Here is a 22,362-nt window from a genome sequence, read left to right on the forward strand (position 1 = left end):
TACCAAGTGTGAGTGCTGAACTCCTGGTCACTTAGGAGTTTCCTGACAGTTGGATGGAGATTTTCTCTGCTCCACCAAATCTTAATCGAATCATGAGTCCTTACATAAGACATGGGCGAAATCACAAAATTTGAGGGCAAAATGTTTGATGCCCAGCTCTTTGCCACCTTCACTGTGTTACGGCCCTAGCAGGGCCTCCTCCTGAAGGTGCCTGTGTGGGCGTGTCCCACCACTTCTGCCTGAGGTGCCACCTTTCCCTGTAACACAGCTGACTTACATCAGTAATTAAAAGTATTTAAGCCCAGGGAAAGGTGAGCTCTGGGCCAGAGTGCCATTTTGTGTGGTGTTTGCAGCTAGTGAGCTGTGTGTGTTTTGTGGTGTTTGCAGCTAGTGAGCTGTGTGTGTTTTGTGGTGATTGCAGCTAGTGAGCTGTCTGTGTTTTGTGGTGATTGCAGCTAGTGAGCTGTGTTTGTGGTTTCCAGCTAGTGAGCTGCGCTTTCCTTTTGACTTTGCTTTATTGACCAACGCCTGAGTTTTGTTTGTTTTTCTTAAATGGTGATAGCGGCTTGTCCGTCTCTCTTAGTTGAGCTACTTTAATAAAACTCTTTAATTTAACCCTTTTTGCCTCCTTGACTCCTTTTTCTGACCTGGACACCTTTTGTTACTTCCCCCTCACCGCCTAGACCCCTCAGGGGAACGTAACAAGTGGGGGCTCGTCCAGGATAGTTGAAAAGGGAGTTTTGAGTTGGAATTGGTTTTTGATTATCTTGGGGGTTTTTTTTCACCTTTAGAGGTTCAACTTCCCAGTTTAGTTAGGTGAGTGTCCAGCTGAGCTTCGTTTTAAGTTCTTCCTTCGGGCACTCTTTTGTTATTTTGCCTTTTTTATTTTCGGAGTAATCCTGGGCGGGGATTAGTTCCCTGTTGGGGGTAGGCAATTCAGGGCTCCGGTCGCTGAAGTTCTGCTTTTCAAGTTGCCTCGAGCCCAGCACGCTCCAGAAGATAGGTAGGTAAAGTTTGCTGTGCTTAGGAACTGGGTAGGTTGTATTTGTTAATGTGTGTGTAGCAAAAGGTAAGTTGGTCAAGAAGAGTAAGTTGTTCGGTTACCATTTATTGTTGGCTAGCCTGTGAGAACTGGCACAGGTGTGTGGGGTGGTTTTCTTCAGGCTGAAATGGCGTTCCAGTTGAATCAGCTGGAGCTGACGAGCACTGGGCCTACATCTGTTGGTGAACAGGTGTCTAGAAGCTCGTTTGTAAGTAATAACATCCACCTGGTTCCCGTTTTCTGTGAATCCAGTGTTGAGAGCTTCTTCAGTGTATTTGAAAGCATAGCAACTGCATTACAGTGGCCTGAAGATGTGTGGGGGGTGATGTTGCTGTGTAAATTCACAGGTAAGGCTCAGGAAGTTTGCTCTGGTCTGTCTATGCAGGACAGCCTAGTTTATGAAAAGATTAAAAGTGCTGTCCTCCAAGCCTATGAACTTGTGCCTGAGGCCTATAGGCAGAACTTTCGAGGTTTGGAGTTGGCACAGGGTCAGTGCTACCTTGACTTTGCTCGGGAGAAGGCAAAGCTTTTTGGCAGGTGGTGCTCTGCAAGCCAGGTTAAAAGTTTGGGGTCGTTACGTGAGCTCATGCTTGTGGAGGATTTTAAAAACTCTGTTCCTGAGTGTATTGCTCTTTATTTAAGTGAACAGAGGGTTTCCACTTTACAGCAGGCTGCCATACTGGCAGATGAGTTTACCCTAACTCATAAAACAAATGCTGTAGAATGTGACATCCCTTCTCACTACAATACATCTTGGAGAGCTAGGAGGGAGCCAGCTAACGAGGCTGAAAAAGTGGTGGTTTCAAGTTCCAAAGCAAAACTGTGTTTCTTCTGCCACAAGCCTGGCCATGTGGTTGCTGATTGTGTGAAACTGGCACTTAAGCGGAAAGCGTATCAAAAGGGAAGAAGGCCTGATTTGAAAACAGTCACTCATGGTTCTCAAACTAACAAGGTTGTCAGGCCCAGCAAAGGACCACACTTGGGGCATAGTTGTTCAAGGGGCTCCTGTGGTCAGTGTAAGGGATCAATTAACCCTGAGCGGCCGCTGGTTGACAATTTCCCAGGTCCCCAAAATGACCTGCAGGGGGACAGGCTGTGTATAAAACCACCAGTAAGACCCGCAACCCTGGCTAACAAACATGCCTGTACCGGTGACTTGAGGAATCGTCTGCAAAGTGTTGCAGAAAGGTCTTCTGACTGCCTGTGTTCTCCACATGTGATGGCTCAAAAAAGCCCTAGCCATCACATGAGACATTGTTTTGAGGGTCTGGGGCCACCTTCAGTAAGTATTTTGAACCCATTGAGATGGGGTTGGCAGCTTCCACTGACAATGCCTAACCGTTGCTATGGGGTTTGGTAGGTGGAAAACCTGCAATTTGGTGATGCAATGGTTACGGACTTGATTAATCATTTTGGTTATCGAGATAATTTGACAAACCACGGGTTTGTATTTATGGGAGGGGGTGTTACGGCCCTAGCAGGGCCTCCTCCTGAAGGTGCCTGTGTGGGCGTGTCCCACCACTTCTGCCTGAGGTGCCACCTTTCCCTGTAACACAGCTGACTTACATCAGTAATTAAAAGTATTTAAGCCCAGGGAAAGGTGAGCTCTGGGCCAGAGTGCCATTTTGTGTGGTGTTTGCAGCTAGTGAGCTGTGTGTGTTTTGTGGTGTTTGCAGCTAGTGAGCTGTGTGTGTTTTGTGGTGATTGCAGCTAGTGAGCTGTCTGTGTTTTGTGGTGATTGCAGCTAGTGAGCTGTGTTTGTGGTTTCCAGCTAGTGAGCTGCGCTTTCCTTTTGACTTTGCTTTATTGACCAACGCCTGAGTTTTGTTTGTTTTTCTTAAATGGTGATAGCGGCTTGTCCGTCTCTCTTAGTTGAGCTACTTTAATAAAACTCTTTAATTTAACCCTTTTTGCCTCCTTGACTCCTTTTTCTGACCTGGACACCTTTTGTTACTTCCCCCTCACCGCCTAGACCCCTCAGGGGAACGTAACACATAAGCCTCCCATAGTCAGTTTTTAGTGCATCTATAAATCCCTTCAGCCTTTAATGGCTCTTTCTTCCTTCAGATGTTGGTGCAAAATGCCCCAAATGACTGTGACATTTCAAGTCATTAGCATAATGAGTACGGCTTTTTAACACCAATACATGCTCAGAATTATTTTTATTTTTAATGTATTTTTTGTCAAAGCAAGGATGCATTCTCTGTAAATGTGTAATTGCCAACTGCAGGGATCTTAAAGGTTTCTTTACTGAGCTTTGTGGTGAAATACATTTTAACTTGAGTCTTTATGAATAGCATGTTTTGTTTTGATGTATTTCTTTTTTTTAAGCAAGATTGCAAATACAGGATGATTAATGGTATTTTAGTGATGGCTTCATAGTGTTTTGTGTGATGTAATGAATGCCCTGCTTAACATGATTGCTTAAATGAAGAGTGAACTGGAAATACATCAGAATAACAAATTTTTATTTTTAGGTGATGATCCAGTCATGGTTACGTCATCATGCTGTCATAAACTTCTTACTAATCACTATTAAAATAGTTAAAAGTCATTGGCTAAAGATTTAGTTATGACCCAACCTGTGGATTTGGAGAATCATTGCAACCATACATGAACACTTTTAGAAATAATCAGTTTTTTCAAATGCTCAAACAGAACTTGATTTAAGTTACATGGGTTGATCTTCGCATGTGAGATCAGTCTTCCCACAAACCTGCCAAAGTTGCTGTTTGGATGTTAATGGGGACTTGGGTCTATCTGGGAAAAATAACCTTTAAATAATTCCTTGTCACTGGTGTGTATAGCCACAGTTTTAATGATTAGAATATAAATGAAAGCACCAGGTCTGCTTGGTGTTTCTAACTTTGGAATTGACTCTGGATAGAGAAGCGGTTGTTACGGTTTGTAAGGCCTGGCAGCTGGGTGCTTGGTGACGGCAGGACAGCCTTGACTCTGACTTCTCATGCATATCCACGTTTAGCCTGCTGCTATGAGCATAACACGCCAGCTTCACACACAAACAGTACGTTGTCAGGGGCTGACAGGTGATTCTGACTGAGGGGGGGTTAAAAAAAAAAAAAAAAAAAAAAAAACACGGGAGGCTCAGTGACTGATCTTAACATCTGTTTCTGCCTGTTCAGACTCTTGTTCAGGCAAGGTTGTAATCAGCTTTCAGTGTTTTGGGGGAGTTGTGTCAGTGTATGACCAGTGAGTGTTATGTAGAAATCTCAGTCTGCGTAAAGACACTTCTACAGGTCATGAGTCGAGGCAGAAAGACCTCCTCTATCTCTGAGTTATTTTTGTATAAATACAGTTTTTGTCTGTTTCCCGGTATTGGAAACCTCTATCAAGTCTCTACCTTATCTTATTCCCTCTGGCTCATCAAAAGTCATGAGCTGTTCTTCTGGTAGGCGATGTTTATATCAGCTCCATCTGCTTTTGATCAAGATACTGCTGGCAAAGTGGAGGGAGGGTTGGGTTGGTCTCTCTCTGTGTGAGGTTCCTGGAGAAATTTGTCCAAGATTAGCAGAATAGGTGTCACGATCTGGTACAGGGATTCAACGCAGAGCGGTAAGGTATCTCCAAGGTGTGGTTTATTTACAGTGCAGTGCAATATATGTACAGTGAAGGGATCCAAAAACTCCGGGGGGAATCACAGGGTAACTCGCTCACGTCTTCTCCGCTCACACTCACACACTTTCCCGTAGCAGGGAGGTCGCAGGTCCGGGGGGGGGGGGGGAGATCTGAAGCAGACGAGAAGGCAGGTCACCAACAAATCACAAGTCACGGATATGAAGCACAAGAGCTGTGAGAACACTAACGTTAGGGGTACAATCATCCAGCGACGAGAGGATCTGTGTTCCAGCCTCAAATAGTGCTCCCGGTGATGATGGGTGAGTGTTGTCAGGTGTGTGTGTGGGCCAAGGGCGGGAGCCCACAGTGAGCTCCGCCCAGGCAGAGAGGGAGAAAACAGCAACAGCAATTGTAGCCTTGTGGGGCCGACCGGGCAGGCACGGAGACCATGACAATAGGAGTCTTCCTTTCTCCTCAATTTGATATATGCACTTTGTCTAAGGCCCCCCTTCACTGTGAAATCTGCAGATCAGAGCATTGTTCTTGTTTCTTTACTTTGCCGTGTACCTAAGGTTATGGTAACACCAGTGTTCGATATGATATTCTCTGTCAACCATTCCACAGAATGAACAGTATCCTGAGTGGAGGAATTTGCAGCCAAATTCCTCATTTCTGTGGAGGAATTTAGCTACAGGTTGCATTTGTTCCTAAATGTATCTAATGAACATCATGTTGTATTGAAGGGGACTTTAAACAGAATGAAAGTCCAGTGAGAGGTAGGGTCTTCTTTCCAATGGGCCGGTATAAAATCCAAGTAAACTGAGCAACAAGGAGGTTTGGCTACCACTGGCCATTAGAAAAGATTCAGGTTTAAGGCTTTACTGGACTGGTGTCACTTTTCAGACTTGCTGTCCATCAATCATTATACGCAGTCTATACCAAATATTTGCATAACTAATGACATAACTGTCAGCATTGGCATAATTTAGTATTTACTACTAGTGAGTGTTAGTTAAGTACAGTTCATCAGCTTGCTAAGTAAATATTTTACCTGGCATACATGAAGGCAAGCACATATTTGCACAAGCTCAAAGCACTGCTTTGCTTGTTTTTCAGTCTGTCGGAGCTGTTGGGAAGTGGTCAAGTTCTTGTCTCCAGCTCAGCTTGGATAAAGAAGATTGATAGTTTAGATAAAATATTGATGGGGTCTTATTGAACTTGTCCATCTCCCATAACAATTTGGGGAATTTTAAACCAGAGGATCTGATAATTCTCTGTGGCAACTTGTAGTCCAATTAAATGCTTCTTTTTGCCCACTTCCTGGTTGCCTCTGGCGTCCATGCCTGTTTATTTCTGCTGCTTTCAGTGCAAAGATCATTATCTCCCCTGCAGGAAACATTGGTAGCAGACAGGAAAAGGGAGACTTAAGGTTCACAATTAAGAGCTGGGGAATTTATTGACATTAACACAGTAAGGACTGGATCTAACACCACATGCAAGTTTATAGAGGGCAACAGGGGAGGCAAAGACAGCAGTTTTAGTATTTGTCTTGGGGTCATTCCAGATATCTAGAAAAACAAGCTTTTGTGAAACAACTTCTTTTATCCCGTAACTGCGAAACACCACATTTGACTTATTATCACATTGTGTAGCTTCATTTTAATGAAATCAGGTGAATCTGATTTCAGATCTTTGAGGTGCATATTCTTTGAAGGCCATAAAGCTACTAAAAAGAAAGCATACAGTATCTTGACGCATTCTCAATCATCCAGGAAAGTAAATCTCCAGAAGTTGATTCTGTTCATCTGGACGTAGCGGACGACGCTACGTCCAGATGAACAGAAATCATACAGTAAACCAATGTGAATACTGTATACCCAGGACTCCAGCTTCAGATTCTTATAACAACTGGGAAACTCATTTTTGGAAACCTCAGTCATATCCAACACTGCTTGCTCTAAAGCAGGTTTTTTTCCTGGCTCAGAATGAGCTTTTGTGGATTAACTCCACCGATGCTTTGCAAGAGCAAAAACAAAAAGAATGCTTTTTCTAATCAGTGTGAATTAATGTAAAGTTACATAGTTGTTACGCACAATAGTCGATTGACTACTTTATTACATCTCCACAGGTTATTAAAATAATTTTTACATCTCTGCCAAGGATCTAGTGACATGAAAGTCACATTAATCAACCTGTTGGCGCTGTCGTTTTGAGCGTTTTGGCATGCTGATGTTTGTCGAGCACTAGAATTTGCATCCTTAGTGATCGATAAAAGCGGCTGTGTTGGTCTTGCTTAAATAAAATTAAAAGGCTTTTTACTTTAATTACACTACAGGGTCTTGATTATTTTTGCTACTGTGTTGCCTGTCTGCAGAGTCAACCTGTTAGTCATTAGGCTTAAACACATCCATCAGTAGGCCTAAAAGTCAGATGACGTGGGCAGGCATCCCACTGTGTCTCTGACTTACTTGCACGCTTTGAACCCCAGATAACCTGTGGTCATTTCACAAGACCATTTCAAGTGAAAGCACACTTTTTTTCAGTTTCAGTTTTGGTCATCCTTTGTGGTCTGCTGTAATCCCACAGTTACATTTCTTCTGACGATTTCAACATTTGCTTTGTTTTCGCAGATTTCAACTTTGAGGAGGCAAGGGAGAACCCTGTACCCCACAGTGCCTGAAAATGCAGAGAGGGAGGCCCAGAGTCTGTTCGTCCAAGAGGTGGGCTGATTTTTAAGATATTTTTTGAAGGACTTTCACTCACAGAGAGCCTGCAGGAAGACACAGTGAAATAATTGAATCCAAATATTGGAAATAATTGGGGGTAATAATCCCAAAAAACTGAACCACTGACAACATTTAATAGTGGAATAGACTCTAAGACCAAGTAGAGCCAATTAAATCATCTTACATGATAATGCATGAAATCTCTTTCTGTTTCCATCCAAACTCTTACACAATCAAAAGTTGAGCAACCAAAATTGGCACACAAGGACATCTCAGGCCCCTGAAGGCTCTTATTTATATCAGACATGATGACATCATTATGTTACCTAGCAACCACCTGAAAAAAGACTAAAATGACCCGTTTATATCCACAAAACTTGAATTATGTCTCACATATTATGATAACAGATTATGAAGCTTTTCAACCATTAACAAACAGAGTAAAAACAGTACTGTACCATGGATATATGCTAGTATATTATATTGAGAGAGACTGCTTTCATACCTGTTGACAGTAATGGTCCAAAAGACATGTAAAGCACACCGAAGTTCATTTGCAAAACAAATGTTTCTATTGTGCACAAAGTAAGTAAGTACACTTAATATGATTGTATATGTATCTTTTTCATGATAGACGTTTGAAAACGGCGTCAGCGCTTCAGGCTAGTAAGAACTTGGTCAATTATATCAGTCATAAACCACAGAGCTATGCTACAGTAATGCTAATTTGGCTCATATATTACCTAATATTAGCAGTTATGAATGTTGCAAGTCATAGCGCATCAGGAAGTCATCAAGGAGCCTCGTTATAGATCATCATTGGAAGTATTTGTGCCCTTTTTTCTCAGTAAAATCTATTTATGGTACAATACACTGAAATTAAGTTCGACTAATTTGATAATTTATCAAGCTTCTGTTTGTTCCCTGTCATTAGTTATTACTGTCAGTGCTGAGCCTTGATCATGTCTTGCTGTTGAGTGGTTCAGCCTGGTTTTGGTCAGCTGTGGCATCTTGAAAGTTCAAAAGGGCAAAAAGCAAATAAAATCACAGGAAGTTCACCAGATGTGACATTTTATTGATGTAGTGCAGGATTAATTAAAAATATACTTATCAGTAACTCACAGTTGCTGCTGATTAAAACGATGAATCATAATCATCCAGCTCTAGCAGAGCTTTTTAAGCCACACACCAGCTGAAAACCGACAGTTCTCCCTCCGGGTCAAAGGTCAGCATTTAGAGCGCCTTGTCTGAAGTCAAGATACTGACACCTGGTTAAGCGCTGTGTGACATCACCAGGACAGCTGTGGAGATTAGCCCAGCGAGAGCCTCTCCGTTTCCGATTCGCCTCCTGATCAGGTTGCATTTCATCTCCCTGCAGGAGCAGTTCTTGTAAATGGCGTGAGTTTCTGTAGAACAGATACCAGGGAGCTGCACTTGTGACTGACTCTAACAATGAACAGATGTTTTCTATCCAAGGAAAGGAGGACAGCGAAACACTCCCAATTTGTGTTGGTGGACGTTGGATTGTGGCAGAGTCACCGTGCATACACTCCTCCTTTTTTATCTCAAGGAGAAGCTTTAATGGTTGAAAATATTAAATATTGTCCTAATGTGTATGTTAGTGAGTTGTCTACTGGAACTTATGAAAGACTTTTTGAAAAGAAGACACTGTCAAACATCTTTGTGAAGCATCTATTTGTCACTAAGCTACTGAAATCGTGCAGCACTGAACTAAGTAAGAGCAGGGCTTTCTAAATCTGTTAACCATCTCACCAGCAATTCAGACTAAACGGACTCACATCCTAAGCCTCAAATTCTCATCAGATGGTTCGACAGTTTCTTCAGCTTTATCAAAGTGATGATCCTAGTGGTATATTAGCTTCATGTAGCATGTTGAGATGAGAAAATGGAAACACATTTAGAGGGGACTGAATGACACCCAGTTCCAGCCTTCACATAGCCCTGAATTGCTACCTCACTGTGTCAATGCAGTGCTACAGTGGTCTGTAATTAATTTCTGTTGTCTCCTCAGTGCATTAAGACCTACAAGTCAGACTGGCATGTGGTCAACTACAAGTATGAGGACTATTCAGGGGACTTCCGACAGCTTCCAAAGTAAGTCTATAGTTAAAAAATCCTCGACTCAGCACTACAGTGTGGTTATAGAGGTGCCGTCACATTGTTATGAGGGGTTAAGAAGAACTGCTATGCTATACAGCTGGTTTAAAGCTAAATCCTGCAGTCACACAGTTTTGTTTGTTTTAGCCCGATCACACACGCAAGCTGTCGCCTATTCAGTTTTCTGTGTCTGACAACTTGCGTGACTTAATTAGAAGGAAACACAGCATACAAATAACTGTTGCACACATTTAAAAGACTGTTTCCTTTTCCTAGTGCATTGAGCAATTTCTGAACGCAACCAGTGTGGAAACCACCCTCATTGTTTAGAGATTGTGTCATCACCTCCAGCTTCTCCCGTAAAGAATCCTTATTTTATAACCAGCGTGTTAGAAAATGAGCTGACAGTGACCTTGTTGGTACAACTGCTGCCAAATGTTCTGTCACTTTACTGAATCTGGGGAAGTTGAAACAATGCATCGTGACGTCGGTCGCCAGTTTAAAAAATTAACAGTATTTTTAGATGGTGATTCTCACCTTTTGGCACCTGCTCATTTTCCAGCAAGCTGTGTGTGCGTTGTGTTTCCACGAGGAGCCGAAAAGTCGTTTGTGCTCCTCTTGAGAAAGCCTCAAAATGTAAAATGACTTATTATAAAAAATAAGGAAGAAAAAAATTTGAATGATCTCACCAAACCGCTTCAGTCACACATGCTGGATAGATTAGCAAAGCCATGAAAGAGCCATCGTAAGCTGTCTATAGTGCTCTGTGTGTGTATGAAAAACCTGCAGGCTTTTGTTGTTGTGATGAATAGATTCACTTGACATATCTCCCCTTGAGCTATTATACTTACACTGTATTTGGGTTTTTCCAGTAAAGTGTCCAGGCCTGATAAATTGGCTGTCCATGTATTTGAAGTGGATGAAGATGTCGACAAAGATGAGGTGAGTTCTTTGTCAGAAGATATGGACGGTGTGAAGAAACACCCATTGCTTATTTTTAGTTTCTAGGGTGCCTAAAGTTTCACGTACTGTAACTTAGGGACACTTTCAAAGTGAAAAAATCAAATGTGTATATTTGACCTCTCCCTGATTGTGCTTATTTAACCATCAAAAGACCAAAACAGCACTTAAAACTTAGAAACATTTATGAATGGATGTTTTTTTCTTTTATTCATAAATAATGCACAAACATTGTTATGAGGAGTTTTAGCCACTTTATTAGATACACCTGTTCAATTGCTCATTAATGCAGATATCTATTCAGCCAATCGTATGACATCACATGACCATTTAGGAATGTAAAGATGCTCCAAATGACTTATTGAAGTTTAATCCAAGCTTTGGAATAAGAGCAGAAAGGTGACTTAAGTGAGTTTGAAGGTGGCATAGTTTTTGGTACCAGACAGAAATTCAGTTTTCAGAATATTTCAGAAAATGCTGATATGCTGGGATTTTTAAGAGAATGGTCAGAAAAAAGAAAATATTCAGTGTGCAGAAATTCTGTGGGTCACAGGAGAGTGGTCTCAGTTTCTGCTGCAACGTTTGGAAGGTGGGATCAGAATTTGAAACATGAAAGCATGGATCCATTTTGCCACATAGAACACGTAGTATCCATGTTCTGATGGCCGCTTCCAACATGACACAAAGCTCAAATCTTCTCAAACTAGTTTCTTGAAGATGACAACGAGTTGACTGTATTCAAACGGCCTCCGCAGTCAAACGATCACAATCCAACAGAGCATCATGGATGTGCATCCAGTAACTATGTGATGCTATCATGTAAACATGGACTAGTTCTCAGGGAACATTATTGAATCTATCCCATGAAGAATTAAGGCAACTCTGAAGGTAACAGAGGATCGAACCCAGTACTAGCAAGGTACCTTTAAAAAATAAAAAATAAAAAATAAAACGTGTGTTTGATACCAAATTACATCCAGTGTGTCAATGTGCAGAACAGAGCTCCATTAATGTTTGTAATGCCACTAGTGAAAGTCTGTTGATAGATTCAGGTTTCCTCCTGCACAGTAACAAGGTTGCAATAAAAAGAGATAAAATAGCTCAGGAACTTTTAACAAAGTTTGTGGACTTTTTGATTAACTGGATCGTGATTTTGAAAAAGCTGAGTTTAGTTGTCATTTAGTTCTATTATATTTAACATAGTCCTTCAATTCCTTGTGAAACTTGGCAACTGACAGGGGAAAAAAACTAGATGGATAAATGGCACTGCGTGCCAGAGAGAGGGGGAGAAATCCCAGCGTTTAATTTGGGTGTGAACTGTTCCTGTAAATAAGAGTTCATGTTAGTTCATGTTAGTTTTTAGTTTTTCGCACAGTTGAGTTTCTTGATTCCTCTTGATGACACGAACCTCACCCTCAAAAATGTTGTGCACTGTTAAATTTCACTTATCCCCACTTACGCCTTTCATGTTTTTATTGTACGGAGATAAAAGGCATTTTTGTGTCTAATAGGTGAGTTAACAGTAATTACAGCGTTGCACGTGCACCATGTATTTTGTTTCACATTGAAATTTAAGGGCTCCAGTGCAACATTTGGACCTTTTTATCCTCTGCTAATTCATGTATGACAGAGTGGGTGTGCAGTCTTGTACAGATTAAACAAGTGCTTGTTGTCTTTGGAATGACTGGGAGGAATTCACAACAAGGAGGCTCATAAGTCACCTGACAGACACTCAGATTTGTTGGGAGTCTTCAAAGCCTTAAAGATAATGCAGAGCTGTTACAGATACAATTGTTAAGGTCACACTGCTTCATAGGATGTATGATGAAGATCCTGACCTGCCCTTGTTGCACAATATGTCAAACTGTGCCTCCTATAGGCAAGAGAGTATAGGAGCTGAAATATAATACATGATCTTTAGAAAGATTTCTAGAACTCAGCGCTGCACAATGTATTTTCCCTTTTAAATAAAAGGAGCTTTGATTGAAAGAAGTGCAAGTCCCCAGAGAGTAAAATCTGGGAAAGGAGGATTGGAAAGACTTCAACACAATAGAAAGGCTCATCCTTCACGACCCACACTACAGAATATTTTTAAATGGGGAATTTCCTCATGTAGATGAGAGAAAAGGATATAAAGCCTTCCTGTAAATTTCCCGAAAGAAATCTTCGTGCCTGTTCTAACCGTACATTGAGACCGCATTCACTATCAGCTGTGTAATGTGGTTTATCTGCACTTTGTCTGACTGTAGATTTTTAGTGTGGCCTTTTGAGTTGGGTTTTTTTTTTTAATCATGTCCTTGACAAAGTTTTCTCAGGCAAAGAGAGTTCTGAGATCCTAAACTCAGAGACTTTTCTGCTTCTCTGCAGACCTGCAAATGTTGTCTAGACACTGACTAGTGGAAATGGGACTCTGAACCTTTCCAGGTGCTTTTCAGCTCACTTCACAAACTTCCACACTGAAAATATTATAATTCCTGCCAACGCCCAATAAAGCAAATCCTTTTTGCTTTATTGGGCTGAGAGAAGAAGCCGGACTCAAATGATAACATCTTGAAAGCCCATTCGCTCTTCTCATTGTACTCTTTCAAATTTGGAAAGTGTATCTGCAAATGATATGTAAGGCTGATATAAACCTGGACCAAACTATAGAGTTTGACCGCCGTATCTCCTCTTTCATCATTATTCCCCTAATTAGTTTATTTTTACAGATCACGAGAGCGGTGTTTGTGTGAAAGGCGTGATCTCATACAAACCTCCGTGAACGTTTGAGATGACTGGGCCCATGTGTCACAGATCTGCTATGAAAGCTGAGATATATTTATTTAGTTTAACAGTCATAGTTTGTTTTATGTTCTTCTGCCTTGGTTGTTTGGACTGAGAAAGTCCTACATAGTGCCGGGATCTGTGTCATCTCAGACCACAAGATCAAAGACTTTCTGCACAGCAAGACAGAGCTTTGGCAGGGTGGGGCAATTGGTGACATATTATTGTATGCCGCTTCACCGCAAAAATGTCCAAATAAAGTCGCACAAACTTTTCTTTAGATAAAATCAGACATTGTTTTGAAATGTATACATGATGTGTGTGTGTGTGTTTGGAGCACGTTGTCTCCATGTTTATTTACTGCAGCTTGTTTCAACCACACACACAAAAAGAAAAGTGAAATGATTTAATTCCTGAATTGGCACATTTGTGCATATGCTATGAAGACGACTAGATTTTAAATCTATATGGCTGGTTAAGATGTATGCATTATCCTTTTGGTGTTATGTAATTGTCTGATCTTGTGTCCTTGTCTCCTGCAGGACACAGCCTCCTTAGGCTCCCAGAAAGGTGGAATCACTAAACAGGGCTGGCTGTATAAAGGAAACATGAACAGTGCTATCAGTGTCACCATGAGGGTAAGGTGGCAATAAAGACCACATTAATTGACTGTATGATTTATTTTTATTTTTTTCAACCCAAGTAATCGATTTTGTGCAAATTTTTTAACATTTACTAGTTCCAGTTTTTCAAATGTTGGGGTCTGTTTCTTTTCTTTGTTTTATATCATGGCACCCAAAATGTTTTGAACCAAATGAGCACATGACGCCATCTTTGTTGTTTATTTCACATTTTGGAAAGTTCTCCTCATTTTACTATTTCATGTTTTTTCCCCTTCATATGACCACTCGCTGTTCAGTTTAACCTGTTTTAGTTATCTTTTTGCAAATACAAATAATTCTTATTTCCTGTCTTTCTTCTTTTTCAGTCATTCAAGAGGAGATATTTCCACCTGACTCAACTTGGAGATGGTTCTTATAACTTAAACTTCTACAAGGATGAGAAGATCTCCAAAGAGCCCAAAGGAACTATTTTCTTGGACTCCTGTATGGGTGTGATTCAGGTACATTAAGGCAGTGATTGCTAAACCTCATTGACCCAAGATGACCTGCATGCTTTGCCAAACGGGATATCCCTGTCTGCACATGTGGTAGTGTGGCCCCTGGGGGAAAACGCAGTTTCCCCAGAATGAACCGGTATTATAACGATTTCCTCTTTCCAGTTGTTTTCTGTATAAATTTATTTCTCAGCATTCGGGATGAATCACTATCTGTAACAGGCAAAATTTGAACTGAAATTATTCTAACAGTGATGCGCTGCTGCTGAAAAGTGAGCCCGTGAGAGCTTCTCTTCTCCACTTCTATGAAACCTGAGCTCGCTCTACCCCAAGGTCGTGTTTTTCTGCTGACTGTCAGCTGTTGAAACAAGGTGAATGCTGAGGTCTCGATTCTAAGCACTTTCCCCGAGCCTCACAATCAATGCCACGTGCTAACAGCTGAATGTAGGCCAACGCTCACTGGATGCATTATCATCTATCTACAGCGTGAACAGATGGAAAGAACCTGTTTTTTTACCTCTGAGGCACCCAGCTGGCTGGGTTACCTCAAGTGTAAGCTGAAGGGAGTGTGCAGGATATTTGAATGCTTCAAGATGTGTGTGGGTTATAGCGGCTGTGCCATTCCTCGGGTTTGCTGAACCTCCACGTCGCCCAGTTTTCAACCAAAGACCCCTGCTCGTATAATTGCAGCTCCTGGCTCAGTCCAGCAGCTTCACTGCCAGCTTTCTGAGCTCATTTTTAACAGAGAATCTCAGTAATTAAAAAGAAAAACCATTTGAGGCTATTTTTTAAAAATCATTGTGTGACTAAAAAGCTCAGCGACAAATCCAACACACTCAGTGTTGTTGATGTGGACTACTCCAAACTGGTCTCAAGAGCTGAGATATAATGGGACCAGATTATAAATCAGTGATAAAGAACATTTAATTTGATCCTTTTTCCTTATGCGTCTTACGGGAGTGATTTAAGTACTGCGGTTATTTTGCAGTCTTCTGTTCGCGAGTGTTAGCCAATCAGAAGAAAACTGGCTTAGGTGAGTGGAGACTTAGAGAGGAGCTAAAAGGGTGTTTTTTTTCCCCACACATTGGATGAACTGAGGGGCTTCAAGGCCAAGTATTACCAGAAATAATGACTACAATAGGTCCACTTTAATGAATATTAAAGCTAAACTGCTTTTCCTTGTTTAATGATTTAAGCTGGCCCAGATGAAGTTGCTCCATGAGTATAACTGCAGTTGTTTTTAACGCTGCAGCTTAGAGATGCTAAAGAGGCTTCAAGCTGAGCCTCAAGCTGGTCCTCCACTTTGTAAAGACGCCAACATACAGTCAAACACACACTGCATTTGTCATATATCAACTGACCAGCACTCTCTTTGTAATAACAAACAGCTAAAAAATGTTAAGTGTTCTATAACTCAGTTTTCCAAAAGTTTTCCTTTCTGCTCTCTTCTTTCTTACTCTTTAAAGTAAGGATACAGAATCATTTTAAGGACCGTCGAGTCAGTTTCCCTGAGTTGAGTCTCCGACCTCAGGTGATGACACTGGTTAAGTCTCTTTATCAGGACTCTGGTTTTATTTCTGTCCCAAACACCCCTCTCTGTGTTTACTCAGCTAGTCTGCAGATATTGTCTCTCCCTCCCAGTCACTCCCACTACATTGCAGGAAAGCTGCAGAGATAACCACCATAACACAATCCAGTGACTGTTGACAATAATAAAATGGCTCCTCTATTTCTCTAAAACAAATTCTTCTGGAGTCGTTTATTAAAGTACCCTAATAAGCATCAGACCTCAGAGTCACTGAGTCATAGACAAACTGCAGCTCAGTCAGCCCTCATTGGTTCTGAATGGGCTTTAATAGAATAACACGAAAGCCCAAATGAGGCAGTGGCATCAGCCTTCGTGGCTGTTTTGAGGTCATCACTGGCAGAAGGGCTTTGTTATCCAGATGTAAATGCTTCGTCCCTCCATAACTCACGTTCCTTCCATTTGCTCACTGCAGCATTTAAATTAAATTTGAGTTTCGATGCTTACATGTTTACCAAACTTGGACTCAATATTCAAATATATACCAGGTCTTTATTTTTGAAGGTTTTAACCGTAGATTACAATGAAGTGAGGGTGATGGTGGAATAAGAGCAACTACTGCCTCATGGGGCCGTGTTCTCTTCAGAGAGGGGGGTGAAACATCCCTTCTGCCATGTTCACTATGTTCACTACTGGATGGTTGATGTTTAAAAGTGAAAAATTAAACTCAGTCTGTCTGTATGAGATTCCACTGATCCAATCTATTCAGTAATAACAGGTCTTTTATTTTTCTATCGTTATAATTTAAATTCAGTTTAATACATTTTTATTTATATAGCTCAAAGTCGCAACAGTAGTCTCAAGGTGGTTTATGTTACATGGTAGAGACTCTATCATAATACAGAGAAAACCCCAACAATCAAATGACCCCTCATGAGCAAGCATTCGGTGACAGTGGGAGGGAAAAACTCCCATTTAACAGGAAGATACCTCTAGCAGAGTGAGGCTCAAAGAGGGGGAGCCATCTGCTACGACAGATGGGGGTGAGGCGAGGAAGACAGGACACAAAACACACTGTGGAAGAGAGCCAGAGATTAATAATAACTAATGATTGAACGCTTGTTTTGCAATGTTCAATAAGTTTTTATCTGCACTGTCTACAACTCTTTCCTTCCTTTTTATCCCCCACCATGCCGTCTCTGCAGAACAACAAGGTTCGAAGGTTTGCTTTCGAGCTTAAGATGCAGGATAAGAGCACCTACCTGCTGGCTGCAGACAGCGAGGCGGAGATGGAGGAATGGATCAACACGCTCAATAAGATCTTGCACAGTAGCTTTGAAATCGCCATGCAGGAGAAGAGAAATGGAGACATTCACGATGGTATGTGTGCGTTTGTCTGGATTCTTCCACATGAAAGGGAGTCTTTATTTGTTGGTATTCCTGTCGAGATAGCTTCCTTATTCTGGGAAAAGGTTTTGTGAAATTGTGCAGATTAATGAAGAGAATTTTCATGCTTAGTCAGTTATTAATAAGGGCGACCTTCTCACTTAATCTCACTTTTTTTTCCCTGGCCGTGTGCATGTAGTATGTGGAGATGTGATACCAGACCACCCAGGCTTTTAATACTCACTTCCTGTCTCACAGGAGGCTTAGCCGTGAAGCAGAGAGGCTGAATGCCTCTGCATAAAACACTCCGCTAATCTTTCTAATTCCTCTGCTTGTATTAATCATCCTGTGCATGAGAGAGGGGAAAGAATAAAAGCGCTATTGCGCTTGAAAAGATCTGGAAGCTTTCTTTTAAATATGCCACTGAGACCTGCAGTATCCCCATCTCAGTCCCGGGTGATTCCTGCACAGCTGAATTACTGTTTACCGAACTTTCACGTGTCAGTGAGTGATTAAAGAGGTTTTACAACCCTAGGTGGTTTTTCTTAAGGTTTACATATTTTCCCCACACCCATTGTTTCTTGTATTTTCTGACAGATGATGATCTTGGAAAGTCAGACAGCTCCTCTGGCAGTATGGACAGCTTTCAGGTAGGTCCTACTTTCTCTGTTGGATGTGCATGCAATCTCCTGTCCTCACTGAAGGAGCAAGAAGGCACAGAAGGAACCATCCTTGCTACAAACATGCGTCTTAAATTTAGATTTAAATGTTGAGGGTGACACAGCCAATTTCCCAGTGATTCATTTGAATCACTGGACCCCTCCCTCCTATTGGCCTTCTCAGGATTATATCTAATATGATTTTTCCTTTAAGAGCGCGTTTTGCCCAGAATATATACAGAATGCATACAGTCAGCAATATCCAATCCAAGAGACCCAGCAGGGAGAAAAGCATTAGGAGCTTTGATGATTTTTGAGGATAGAATCCTCTCTGGTATTTAACGGGGAAACTGTCTGACGACTTGCAGGCTGCAAATATTTTTCCGATATTTATGGTGGTTTTTTTGTTTTGTTTTTTTTAAAAGCTCTTCTTGCTGTTATTGTGATGAGTGGTACGTAATAGTAAAGCCATATGTGCATGGAAACTGGTGGTAACAGTTGGGTGGAAAACAGTTTGACAGGATAGAGTGTGCTCCAGGGAAATGTGTGCTGGTACCACCTGACTCTCACCCCCGTCTGCACAGCACAATCGGCCTGTAAAATATGGAGCCTGACTTCCAGATCGGTGCGAATGACAAATGTTCTACTAATAAAAAAAACAACTCGCCGTGAATCTCCCGGCCAGCGCTTCCACTGTTTCAGACAGTTTGCGGTTCAGTTTAGGAAATGCTTTCCTTCTCCGCAGAGCACAAGAGATATAGAGTCTAGGATGAAGAATGAAACCAGGCTGAAGCTGTTCACGCTGGATCCGGACACACAGGTAAATTAAGGCGCACTAATGTTCACTTTGTCCCATTTGGTGATAACACCCGACCCAGTTTAATGCCATACCGTCTTTTGAACTATCTTTAGAAACTCGATTTCTCAGGAATAGAGCCAGACGTGAAGCAGTTTGAGGAGAAGTTTGGCAAGCGTGTGCTGGTGAACTGCAACGACCTCTCGTTTAATTTGCAAAGCTGCGTGGCCGAGAACGAGGAAGGGCCAACAACAAACGTAAGCTGGATCTCTTTTTCTTTTTCTTTCCGCATCAGGCCTTAAATAACAGAAATATCATTATCTGCCTGACTAAGGATGGATGAGATGGGTTTGTTACAGCAGGCCGGATGGACTTGTCTTATTATTTGAGCTGGTGAACGACTCCCGTTGGCATAGCAACCAGGCTCAGAAATGGCAAACAATTTGCGTAATGAAGTCTGCTGTCCTGCTGTCCCTCCCAGCAGAAACTGTCTATTAAAACTTCAACATGGTCCACGCGCACGCAGAGCAAATGCTTCGAAGTGCGTTCACGCAGCTCCCTCCACTGAAATTTTACAGCAATAGCTGTTAGCTGTCCGTGAGACACGTGTCCATCAGTCCAGCTTTTTCTCTGATGCCAGTGGTCAAATATATTTATATGTACTGTAAAGTCACGTGACACTGGATCCACTGAAATACTACAATGTAATTAGTTATATTTATGCTTTTATTATTTAATACTCTTTATTTTTATCTACACTACACCAGTGCACATCACATTAAGTTCAGTAAAATTAGTTATTGTTAGCTGTGGCTCTTGGGAGCATTTTATGTGGCCTGTAGGCACAATAAAGGACAAATACACTGCTTTTTTTTATCAACATCATACTTTATCCTTTAAAGTATCTTTTATCCAAGTCATACTTTGATATCTTAGTGTAGTACAAGATGAAAGGAGCCATCATAGCAGCCCAAAGACATCACAGCATACCTAACACATGTGCATAGTACTTTAGTCTGATTGGCAGGACTATCAGACTCGTTCTAATAAATTGACACTGTGCTCTTTCTCCAGGTGGAGCCATTCTACATCACCCTGTCGCTGTTTGACATCCAGAATGGCAGAAAAATCTCCTCTGATTTCCACGTTGACCTAAACCACCCCTCTGTCAGGGGCATGATGCCCAATAACAGCAGTCAGTATATGAACGGGGGAGGCGATGGCCGACCCGACAGCCAGCGGTTGATCCACGGGATGCCAGAAGCAGCCATGCAGTATCCCAGACAGGTAAATAAATACTTGAAAAACACTGATTCTTGTTTTTCTTCATCTTAATGACTGCACTGGGGAAATCTACCAATACATATTCAAATCTGTTCTAACATTTCGATTCATAGGGAGTGTTTTCGGTAACATGCCCACACCCAGATATCTTCCTGGTGGCCCGCATAGAGAAGGTGCTTCAGGGGGGTATCAACCACTGTGCCGAGCCATACATGAAGAGTTCAGACTCCACCAAGGTACTGACCCCGTGTTCCTCTAGAATCAGCAGATTCCACCAAATTATTCCACATTATGCAAAGATAATCTTCCCAGTTTGCAATCGCTGACCAGTTGCGCAGAAACTCAACAAAAGCATTGACTTTGGCTCTACAAAGTAGGTGCACACCCCGAGGGCAGAACAGTGGGTAGTAATGTGATTCAGTCCAGCATGTTGGTCGAAGGACTGTGTGCGTGTGTTTGTTTTCTCAAATGTGTGCGTACTCTGGTTGAGATTGGCAGCTTGCTGAATATTGTTACAGTTACTGTAAGAGACGAGGTCCAGCTTGTGCGTGTTTGTGTCGAAGCTCAAGCGTGTTTCTGTTTTGCACCAGGTGGCACAGAAGGTCCTGAAAAACGCCAAGCTGGCATGCAACCGGTTAGGCCAGTACAGGATGCCTTTTGCCTGGGGAGCAAGGTACTTTTCCTCCTTAAATACATCTGCATGCTATCTCTGTGAGTTTTACATCAAGACCACAATTCAAACGGACATAAACCAACTCCACAAGTGCTTAAGGAAGTGATTTTATAGTGATTTTAAATCCCAAATGTCACCAAACATTGCTGCGATTAAACCGTCACAGAGAAAGAATTAAGCATTAAGAATTAATTGCTCTACTTCAACAAATCAAGTTCAAACAGACTTAATGTTTGAGCCCATAAAATTAGCAGGAAAGCATTGACTGAGGTCAAGACTGAAAGGTGTTTTCCCATAGTCTTATATAGGAGCCCAGGTCTTTTTGCATCCAGAGCTATCGCCATCTGGTGGCCTTCAGCGTACCCAAGCATACGTGTCATTAATGTTAGCATCCTGTTACAAGCATTGTCACAGGTGGATAGATGCTTTCTTCTGCATAGCCCTGCGGTAGGTGAGTCATGTGGGCAAGGGAAACCTCTACAAACATTATCTTTAAAACTGGACAACATGCACTAACATGATCTAGAAAGATGAAAGTCACTACAGGGCAGAGAAAAACATGTAATTTGATGTTTAAAGTGAACTATTCCTGAAGGTTTTCTCTTTTTTATATCAATGTATGCTTAAATTTTGGGTGCGCTTTTAATACTCATTGTGAAACTGTTTCCCTGGGCTCTAGTGATGATGATTTCTTTGATTTGTGGTCTCGTGACATATTATACACTCAACATTTACTCCAAAACCTGAATAAATAAAGAAATGAACAAATATTGTGAAGTCTAGTGTAGTCCAGCAAGCTATCAGGTCTCCTTTGTTCAAATATAATAATCGATAAAAAGGAATTTAGATGCCTCTGACTTTTCTTTTTTTCTTGCAGACCTTTGTTCAAAGATGCTTCAGGGACTCTTGACAAAACTGCTCGCTTCTCCGCTCTATACAGACAAGACAGCAACAAACTGTCCAACGACGATATGCTCAAGCTGCTGGCTGATTTCAGGAAGTTAGTAATGTTTCTCCACTCTAATATAAACTGTATGAATAGTTTGCAGGTGCTCTGTAAGGAAAATATGAGCCTATAGGTTGGGTTTTGGCAAAATGCTGGACTATTAGTATATAAAAATCAGATCGTTGCTCAGAAGTGTTAACGTGTTCACATACGGCTCATCGAATTTCTCGACGTCAGCCGCCTGTTTCTTATTCGGCCTGTGGTAAACGATAGCAAAGGCTTAACTTGAGTTTATTTTCCTTTCCTCAGGCCAGAGAAGATGGCCAAGCTGCCTGTAATCCTAGGAAACCTCGATGTTACCATTGACAACGTAGCCCCAGACTTGTCAAGTAAGCCCTCTAAACTCACCCTATGAAGCCAATATAAGAGATGAGAACTGCTTCTGCTCAGACTAGACAGGTTACATTGTCTGCAGGCTGTATATTTGTTCTCCCTCTCTCTTTCCTGTTTCTCTCTTATAGATTGTGTTACCTCATCCTACATCCCTGTGAAGCAGTTTGATGTCAGCGAGAAGAGCAACATCTTCTTTGAAGTGGAGGAGTTTGTGCCGTGCATTGCCAAATGTTCTCAGCCTTTCACCATCTACAACAATCACCTCTATGTCTACCCGAAGCACTTGAAATACGACAGCCAAAAGTCATTTGCGAAGGTATTTCATTTATTCTGCGCTGTTATTTTGTTGGTTTATTGATGTAGGAACGCAGGTATATTACATGTTTTGCCTCTGTGAA

The 22,362-nt window shown here is 41.6% G+C and overlaps 1 protein-coding gene across 1 annotated transcript in view; it reads left to right on the forward strand.

The window, feature by feature from the left end:
* The window catches only part of LOC146616176 (dedicator of cytokinesis protein 9), a 55,403-nt gene that overhangs the window by 14,469 nt on the left and 18,572 nt on the right, over positions 1-22,362 (forward strand). Inside the window, exons 3-17 of the mRNA XM_085374633.1 lie at positions 7,249-7,338; positions 9,377-9,459; positions 10,335-10,404; positions 13,728-13,823; positions 14,174-14,308; positions 17,033-17,207; positions 17,811-17,863; positions 18,618-18,692; positions 18,785-18,925; positions 19,743-19,955; positions 20,066-20,188; positions 20,543-20,625; positions 21,503-21,625; positions 21,881-21,960; positions 22,093-22,280. Of these exons, the coding sequence (XP_085230759.1) occupies positions 7,249-7,338; positions 9,377-9,459; positions 10,335-10,404; positions 13,728-13,823; positions 14,174-14,308; positions 17,033-17,207; positions 17,811-17,863; positions 18,618-18,692; positions 18,785-18,925; positions 19,743-19,955; positions 20,066-20,188; positions 20,543-20,625; positions 21,503-21,625; positions 21,881-21,960; positions 22,093-22,280 (1,728 nt within the window). The remainder of the gene's footprint in view (positions 1-7,248; positions 7,339-9,376; positions 9,460-10,334; positions 10,405-13,727; positions 13,824-14,173; positions 14,309-17,032; positions 17,208-17,810; positions 17,864-18,617; positions 18,693-18,784; positions 18,926-19,742; positions 19,956-20,065; positions 20,189-20,542; positions 20,626-21,502; positions 21,626-21,880; positions 21,961-22,092; positions 22,281-22,362) is intronic.

This window comes from Diplotaxodon limnothrissa, linkage group LG16, assembly GCF_057381915.1.
Source record: "Diplotaxodon limnothrissa isolate DT_005_m linkage group LG16, D_limnothrissa_male_GT1.1, whole genome shotgun sequence".
NCBI classification, from domain to species: Eukaryota; Metazoa; Chordata; class Actinopteri; order Cichliformes; family Cichlidae; genus Diplotaxodon; species Diplotaxodon limnothrissa.